This window comes from Gavialis gangeticus, unplaced genomic scaffold, assembly GCF_001723915.1.
Source record: "Gavialis gangeticus isolate Ggan-Ray unplaced genomic scaffold, GavGan_comp1, whole genome shotgun sequence".
Classification (NCBI taxonomy): domain Eukaryota; kingdom Metazoa; phylum Chordata; order Crocodylia; family Gavialidae; genus Gavialis; species Gavialis gangeticus.
The window spans coordinates 101,839,715-101,849,149 of record NW_017729032.1 but is presented as its reverse complement, the minus strand read 5'-3'; the positions used below and the strand labels follow the sequence as shown (position 1 = coordinate 101,849,149).

The 9,435-nt window shown below is 36.7% G+C and overlaps 1 protein-coding gene across 5 annotated transcripts in view; it reads left to right on the top strand.

Moving 5' to 3' along the window:
- The window catches only part of SPRY2 (sprouty RTK signaling antagonist 2), a 25,957-nt gene that overhangs the window by 12,450 nt on the left and 4,072 nt on the right, over positions 1 to 9,435 (top strand). For 2 of the 5 annotated variants that reach the window (XM_019525174.1, XM_019525173.1), the window contains 2 exons: positions 673 to 899; positions 2,755 to 4,507. In XM_019525174.1, the coding sequence (XP_019380719.1) occupies positions 2,806 to 3,744 (939 nt within the window). In that variant the 5' untranslated portion in view covers positions 673 to 899; positions 2,755 to 2,805 and the 3' untranslated portion in view covers positions 3,745 to 4,507. Of the gene's footprint in view, positions 1 to 672; positions 900 to 2,754; positions 4,508 to 9,435 lie in introns of those variants that run through there. The other 3 variants (XM_019525172.1, XM_019525171.1, XR_002099012.1) reach the window with 2 other exon arrangements.

Below are 9,435 nucleotides of genomic sequence, written 5' to 3'. Positions count from 1 at the left end.
ATTTCAACTCTGCAAGTGAATGGACTTTGGCTTTTGGAAGGGGTGAATCGTGTTATCACAAAAAAGCAAGTGTTTCTGCTGTACCATGTTCTTAGTCGGTGGGGAGGGATTGAAATCAACCGAGATCAGAGGAGAAGAGTCCTGCTTTCCTGAAAGAATTGTAGGCAAGTTTACATTCAGAAACGAGAGTAAGTGCAGGGAGTTTGCATCTTGTCCTGTAAAGGGGGTATATCAAGCTAGACAGCAGGCTCCCCGTACAATAAAATTCAAGAGCTGTTTGTTGTGCTAAAAATCTTGTGATCACTACTTCGCAATTCATAATCTGAGGATTTGGCTGAAATGGACACAAGTGACTCAAAATAGATAAAGTAGTAAGAGCATTGGCAAGGCTTCCTGCAGCTGACTTCTTGGAGTATAAACTGGTACTTAGGATAGCTTATCTGAAGGAGAAACCTGCATTTTTTCTGAACTGTCTTGGAGATGTTCCCTCCAATGAGAAGTTATGCAGGAGGCTTTACATAACCCAAGTGGATGAGCCTCCTTCAAACATCTCTTGGGGGAGGGGAAGGGCGAAACAGTTAAAAGGAGAAATTGGCTTGACTTTCCTGATAAGGCAGCTTCCACAGCCTCCTCCCACCTCCATCCCAAAGGATGTCTCCTGTTTATCTCCAGGTTGTCTGCATTTGTGAAGCTGTTGGTTCCATTTGCAGTATCAGTCAGTCCTGAGAGAATGAAGGGATTGCTGTGTCCCACCTGCTGAGCATGTTGTTCTGGACAAAGATGAAGCCTATAAAAGGAAAGGAAGAAAAGAGCAGTATCTTCTTCTGCAGCTTTCACCTTGTTGTTTGAACGAGTTCAGTTTTCAAGACCCCTGTCTTTCTAAGGACCTGCAAGTCCGGGTCAGTTATACTTTTAGATGGGATTATCATTTCTTGGGATGCAGTATTTGATTAAAAGTTTCTCTTTGCTCTTGGAAGTTAGCTTAAGCCTCACTGGAGGAGAGGAACAAGAACATATGGTGTTGTAAAGCTCTTCTGAAGTAGGGAAGAATTCAGCTTTTCTTTTTTGCCCTTAACTAGGTTCTAATAAGGGCATGTCTATTCTGGATTTTGTATTTAAACTTTTTTCTCCACAAGAGGCTTAATCTGAAATAAACAGGCAGGGGTGTAAGACAAGTTTAAGATTGTTTTCACTCTCAGCTCTGTGACTTGATAATATGCATGGGTGAAAACATGACTGAACAAATAATTAATACATATAATATTTGCTGTTAAAACCCTATTTGTTCTTCTTGTGAAAGAGACCAATTGTGAAGATTTTAAAATCTTGTTTTGCCTTGAAAAATAACTAGGAGTTAAGATAATATTCTTTCCTTTTCCTACCAGGACAAAGATCAGCTATTGAGGCATTTACTGTAAAAGTTCTTGTTCTATGGTATTTAACATTTATGTTGTATGGTATTACTTAATGTTAGTGTTACTCTGCACACATCCATTACTATGCTACTCTTTCTGTGTAGTCTGAAAGAAGGAAGGTACCTATTTGGATTTGATTTTAAAATATTACTTTGAATCCTTATGTGGCTAATGCACTTTATGTCTACTTTAAGATACATTAGAGGACAGTTATTTAAGATCAAGGCTTAATGTGATTATTGGTATGGTGCATTTTAAATTTGTGATATTGGTCTTGCATTAATTTCATTTTATGGGATTTCCATACTTATGGCTAATCTCCATTTTTAATAACTTGTATTGTTGGGAGTGTTTTAAAAAGTGTCCTTAAATATTATTTTTGGATTCTAGTCTTTCACAGATTGGATTCTCCATGTTTCTGCCCCACAAGTCAGTGTCTTTTCTGGTGATGTCCACAATTTGAATTACAATCTATATGCGTTTTGAAATGTAAAGACAATTCTGTGGTGGTATTTAGTTAGAAACATTTTGCTATATTGCATTTCTCTTACTGAGTCTCAAAATAATAATTGCTGTGGAGTACGTAAGCATGACACAATAAAATATTGTAGAGATAGATGCTTTACTTATGCTCTTGAAGTGGTAGCACTAGCTCAGTTAAAGTCTAACCTCAAGCATTTTATTCCTTTTTATTTTTTTCTTGGGACCATTAGCATTAAACTTAAAATTTCCTATTTACATCATGTAAAATATAACATGTAAAGAGCCTACCAAGATATTATCCAATTTTAAATAAAGTTGAAGAATCAGATCTGTCATCAACAGGTCATACTGTACTTGTCAAAATGCTTGTAGCCTTTTTTTGTATAAAATATATGTTTAGTTGTCACATGAAAGAGGAAGAGTTGCTTTAGGTGGCAAAATGTTAAGCATGTTAAAATCCATAGTTTAGCTAGAGAAAGGCTGGGAGGTCTCAGCATCAAGTTTAAATGCCCATCTTTTGTGAAACCACAGGTTTAAATCCTGCCTGAACCATCAAAGCCCTCTACTTATGTTTTGTGTCACTTACTTATGGGTGTTGGATTCCTATTAAAAAAGAAGAGCTCTGTAGGCACGTAGAAAATCTGTTAGTGCTTTTTAATAAGAGTAAAAATGACCTTGGCCAAAAACTAGCAAAGCACAATGTATTTGGCTGGCTGGCCTCTGTACTCCACCCAAGATGCAGCTCCATTTTGATGGTGATGGGTGTGTTTAATTTGTGAAATGCTCTGGGACCTTTCAGGATAAAACATGTATGTAAAATGTCTTGCAATAGTGAATCCTTTCTTTGTTGCTGCAGGATTTCAGATGTGTTCTAAGCCTGCTGGAGTGATCACTCTTCAGGGTACTGATGGAGACAAGAGCTCAGAATGGCAGTGGGTCGCAGTCCTTGCTACAGGTTCATCGTGACAGTGGGAGGCAGCATGGAGAATCTGACGTGAGAGATGTTCTGACGCAACAGGTTCATGTGTTGTCTTTGGACCAGATCAGGGCCATCCGCAATACAAATGAGTACACAGAGGGACCTACAGTGGCTCCAAGACTGGGTGTTAAACCTTCCCCTCGTCCAGCTGCCCAGCAGAAAAATGAAAGACTGCATGGCTTGTCTGAGCATCGTCATTTTAGATTCCAGCATCCGCAGATACACACTTCTCCTCGGGCGCCTCTGTCCCGTTCCATTAGCACAGTCAGCACAGGTTCACGGAGCAGTACAAGGACAAGTACAAGCAGTATCTCATCTGAACACAGACTTTTAGGATCATCTTCTGGGCCTGTTGCTGATGGGATAATCCGGGTGCAGCCCAAGTCTGAGCTCAAGTCAAGTGAGCTGAAGCCTCTGAGCAAAGACGACCTGGGCATGCATGCCTATAGGTGTGAGGACTGTGGGAAATGTAAGTGTAAGGAGTGCACTTATCCAAGGACCCTCCCATCATGTTGGATCTGTGACAAGCAATGTCTTTGCTCAGCCCAGAACGTGGTTGATTATGGGACTTGTGTTTGCTGCGTGAAGGGCCTCTTCTATCACTGTTCTAATGATGATGAGGACAACTGTGCTGACAACCCGTGCTCTTGCAGTCAGTCACATTGCTGCACTAGGTGGTCTGCCATGGGTGTTGTGTCTCTATTTTTGCCTTGCTTGTGGTGTTACCTACCAGCCAAGGGTTGCCTTAAATTGTGCCAGGGGTGTTATGACCGGGTAAATAGGCCTGGATGCCGCTGTAAGCACTCAAACACCGTTTGCTGCAGAGTTCCAAATGTCCCCCCTAGGAACTTTGAAAAGTCAACATAGCATCACTAATCAGGAGTACTAAAGTAATAAGAATTATTTTAACATACATATGCAACCAACTAAACAGCTGTAATTTTGGCACTGTAGTAGGAGGGTTGGGGATATACTTTGTTGTTTGCGGTGAAATGCTTTTCTGTGTGTGCCATCTTAACTGATATGCTTGTTAGAACCCATCTAATGGAGCTCAAAAATGGGATACAGTACTTTGTGATCCACATATTGCATAAGCTAAAGCAACGTAGACACTCCTAGGCAACTCTGTCATTTGTGAATAGTACTTGCAAGATTTGTAAATTAGTTAATGACTCCTTTTTCTGCCAGAGATAATGTTCTATATTTTTGTATATACGATAATATTTTCAACTGTGAAAAACAAGTGGTGTCATAGAACATGGCACGGTCACAAAATATACTAATATGTTGTACATTCGGAAGAATGTGAATCAATCAGTATGTTTTTAGATTGTATTTTGCCTTACGGAAACCCTCTATTACAAGACTCTGATTTCCCTTTGGACTTCATGTATATTGTACAGTTACAGTAAAATTCAGCCTTTATTTTCTAATTTTTTCAACATATTGTTTAGTGTAAAGAATATTTATTTGAAGTTTTATTATTTTATAAAAAAAGAAATATTTATTTTAAGAGGCATCTTACAAATTTCATCCCTTTTATGAGAACGTCATAGTTGCTGCAAATAAGGGGTGACAGATGCATATGTTCACTATAAAATAGAAAAATATATTAACGTTTGAAATTAAACTGGGCTGCTTGTCATTTTTTCCCCATTATCTTTATTACTTGTAGTTGGAAAATGAGTTTTTTTCTGTTTTAATAAGTTTCAAAGAAATGTGTCCATAGTATGGCTAAGACATCAAGATGATTTGAGAACTTAAGGCAGAAGGAAAAATTAAATGTATTTTTAGTATTTCAATTGAATACAAGACAGATTCCTTGCCCTTGCAGTAATTGTGTGAATGGCTGCTCTTGTAGCACAAGAGGAAAATGAACATATAGAAATGCATTAATTCATTCCAGACTAAGTATAATATGCAATGAAAGCTGACCTAATCTAGTAAGTGATGAGCTTTTATATTTTAAATAGGAAATTATCAGTCATGAGAATACTAAATTTATACAGCTTCAATACTCAGGAAAAAAATGGACAACTAATATCATCAGGACAGGGAGTTAGGATTATTTCTTAAAAACAGGAGAATATGCTACAGAGTGACAGATCTGACTGTAGTCCAGCCTTACGTCAAATGTTTGCCTCACTTGTAAGAAAAAAGTTGCTTACTTGATTTGTCATTTGTGGCAGTTACCTTCCACTGAGGTCAAAATCCTTTCACTGCCAAGTTTCCCACCGGAAGTCTAGAGAATGATTTACCTTTCTTTATTAACAAACTATCATTTCCTGTTCTGAGCATGTCTCTCTAGGTCTAAAGGCCTTAGTGCTGATTTTGTGTATTTTTATGTCGGCATTTAAGAAATCACACAGCCTTCTAAATCCTATCCAACAAACATAAGGTTATAACTAATAAATTAAGAACTCGATTCATTAGAAGTTCAAGCTTGGGGTTGCTGATTATTATGGCCTTTTGTGCATTCATTTTAACTTTAGTGTTCAGACAATTTGGATGTTTTACATAAATTTGCTGTGCTGAAAAATCTTATTTTCTTTGCGTGTGCATCTATTGGTTATCAATCATCAACTGAAATTAAAAGGTGCAAGCCGTAACTAGTTTGGAAATGAAAAGTAGTTGATACACAAGCCTTCCTTTTTTTTTCCTTCCTCCCTGGTGTAGAAAAATCAAGCCAGATTTTTTTTTCCTCTCTCTGCACCAACTGGCTGTCTGCTGGGGTGTATAAAAAGTCAGTAACTCATCTTTGCATATTGAAGTGGAATTTATTAGCAGAGTTTGGTCTATTCCAACAGTATACAAGTTCTGTTGCTACTGGTATTTTGTTTTTGAAAGTAATACAGTTTTTTTCTTTGTTGGTCAATAGCTTTTATTTAGATACTGTGCATTTGACATGGAAGGAGTTAATTACTCTCTAAGTATTCCTTTCTGTTGCATCTAGTTTTTAAATGAGGCAAAACTGGCATGTACAGGCCTTGTATCTTGATTAAAATAACCAATGAAATATGCAAATAGCCAGCTTATTTGAGGAGTCATTGCCTCATGACATGCTTGTATATAAAAATGCAGCTATTTAGGAATCATTAACCTAAGTCTGTTACCTTGTAAAAATGAACTTAATAATGTGGATATTGAACTCCGAGTCCTTGCTGCCTTACCTTAAAAAAATGTATATTTGAACATATCCTAACATTAACAAATTGCAATTTGACAAATTAAAGTTGTATGTTACTTTAAGTGCATGGATGCAAAAAGACCCCAAAAAACCCAAATCCTATTTTTTATATCATATATTGTACAGACTAGCTATTATTTTCACTGATGCTTTGTTTTTCCCTATTCCCCCCAGATCTTTGCTCTTACTGAATCCATGTAAGAAAGATTATCATCAACTCTATTATTAATTAAAGATAACTGGTGAAGGCCTTCCTTCAGTTGAACACATTACTTGCCTTTTAGGCCATACTAGGATTTTGTGATGCTACTTGTTCTTAATTAACATATGCCACTTAGTGGGATGAAGTTGTCTAGGCTTTATATTGAACATAAGCTTTTCTTAAATGCGTCAGTTAGCACATGCCAGCTAATGAGTTTATTTAAAACTCTTAAAAACTGAAATCCTAGTTTAGACGAGATTAACTGGTCTAGGCAAAGCCAATATTGGCTTCAGATATGCCTCTGCTTTAATGAGGGTTGAGCAGTTTTCTGTTGAACTGAGCTAACCCAATTGAAAAATGCACATCTTTTTCCATATTAAGAAAGACATGAAGAACAGAATTTATTCAATGAAGAGTCCTCTTCTGGCAATTTTAAACATTTCTCTATGGAAGAGAAAAACACTTCCCTCTTAGCTGAGTCTGTTATTTTAATGTTTCATAGTTCTGTTCTTGCATCCCCTAGTCAGTCAACTCTGTGACTTCAGTGTGTATTTTGCCTTAGGTAGGGACTTGGAGAATCAGGCTGACAGTTAATATACCGGTGATGAAATACTATTTTAAACAAATGCAGACTTGCAATTTCTCTTCATATTAGGTGTGAAAGTTGCAGATAGGAACTATACAAGAACACCTCAATATAGCTAAGTGGATAACCCAATTAACAACATCAAAAACTTAATTGGTTTTTGTTATTCTTTAGTGGTTTAAAGCATTTTTTTCCCCTGAAGGTAATGATCAAAGCAGCATGAGGGAACTGAGTTGTTAGGCAGGTAAAGTATGATACTGAACATGAAAATAAAATACATTTTGTGTCATAGAAAGTAGTTGCTCCTCAAGTGAATGATGAATGTATTCATTCAACTAATGCAAAGTTTAAAAGTCCACAGTTCTTTTGATAATTTGTAGTTGGAGAGCAGTAATAGTTGTGTGTTCATATTCATTTTATATTTTCTTTTTTTTGTTTCCTTTTAAAAATACCTACTTGTGCCACATGAAAGTTGCTTGATACTTGGCCATAGCAAGACTGATTAGTTAATGCAATGTGCATTGTAATTATCTCACCATTCTTGAACATTGAACTATAAAAAGATTTGCCTTAATAGGAAATCAAGTTTTTAAACTTGCACATGTAAATAGTGCTTTCTTAATTAGCCCATATGGCTTAGAATGGGCTTTCCTGTTATGTAGTCAGTTGTTATATTACTTTCAGGTATTAGCTGCTGAAGGATATAATTATGGTCTGTCTTGTATTAGGTATGTTTAAATGGGGCAGGTACTGATTTCTTGCAGTGACTGATTTCTCAGTCACAGGAGCACAGAGGTCTGCAAACAAATTTGGCTGAACATGAGGGTCCACTTGATTGAGTAGTGTCTGTTTTGAATAGCAGTTGAGTAGCATTTCTTCCTTAAAATGTCAGCAGCATATTGGCTAACCCTAAATAAATAGCAGGCTGGGGTGACAGGAGCACTAAGGGAGCCAAAAGCATAACAAAGTTATACTATGTCTATCCTCTCCTAACTAATAAAGTACTGAGTTCTGGTCCTTTGTTTTGTTTTTTTTTAATGAAAAACAAGCAGAAAAGAACCTTTTTTTAGAAAAATGGAAGTTGTCAAAAGCTGATTGGAAACAGGAAAATTAGAAATCCAAATAAAGCTGTCTTATTGGAAGCAGAAGGATTCTTTACTGAAATTCTGTATGTACATGCATATAACGTTTCATCTGTCCCTCTATACTGTAGTGTCAACTGTTTTCTTTCTCTGTAAGGCTTTTGCTAACTGAGGAGACCCCTATGATTTTCTTTTATTTATTTTACTTAACTACATACTTCTTCGTGCTTGTACCTGTTTCTCCTTTGCATACATAAAGGATTTTTTGCTGCTGTTAGTGGAGGAGATGAAAGAGGAGTATGAAATGTGCTTTTCTCATGAGCATGCTCGATCTTTGACAGTTTTATGATGAGGTGGAGGAAAATGATTACCGTGTCATACTTGTACTGTGTTGTTTAAGAGATTTCAAATGTTTTACACGTGTGTTTGATCCCAAACCCAAAGGTTCTTGGATACTGGTTACTTTCATTTATTGGACACAGTTTAGATTATGGGAAAATGAAATTACAGTTTAACAAGGCTTGTTTTTTATGAAATATTTCCAAACAACACCCCTCTCATCAAATAAGACATTTTTTTTTGACTGGTGCAGCATTTCTAGATCATGCCAGGTTCCACTACTACAATTCTAGCACTAATTGCGCCTCTTCTGTCCTACTGACTGTTAAATACATAGCTTGGAAGCTTACCTGTGAACACAAGGGAACAAAGAATTTGCTTGAAGTAGGATTCTTTTGTTCTGTATCTAAAGAAAGGCACCAAAAGTCTTTTGGACTGGCCTGTCTGCCTGTTCATACCATACCCGTCTGCAGTGGGTCCAACTACTGAATGTATTTAGCCAGGGAAGTGGTGGCTGAAATGTTCAAACGTTGAAGGTTATGTTTAGAATAAGTTGGAATGACCAGCATCTGTCGAGCCATTCCATGTACATGATACATCACGAGTGAGTTTTCCAGCAAGACTGGATGTTTGCAGAGCGAAAGTTTTAACTTTGAGCAATAGTTTCAGCCTACATAAAAAGGTAGGTCGAAATAGGTCACTTGCATCTGTTGTACATGTGTATGAAGCAATATGTCTCACTCAAACCTTTTTTTCAACACTTTGTGGCCGGAATTGGGTGAAGCATGTGAATTGACCCTATTGTGTAGTAGTGAATGTGGGTGTTAGAGGAAGAGTAGAACATCCATTGCCATTTTCTAGATATCTCATTCTAAAGATAATTCAGCTGTTGAAGTTCAGTTGCTAAGAAGTGAAATATCTGGGAACAAGACAATTCCACTATGCTTCAACAGAAATGAAACTAAATAACAGCAATCTTTGACATAAAGCATGCTTCAAAATGTTAGGTACATTTCAAGTATTTTTTTTAAGTTGTTACACTTAATAACAATCCATATTTGAAATTAGAGACCTAATACAGTTTTTAAAGCTGAAAATAATTTGATACCATAATGCTTCTCAGCTTTGGGTTTCGTTTCTTTTTTTTTTTTTTTTTTTTTTT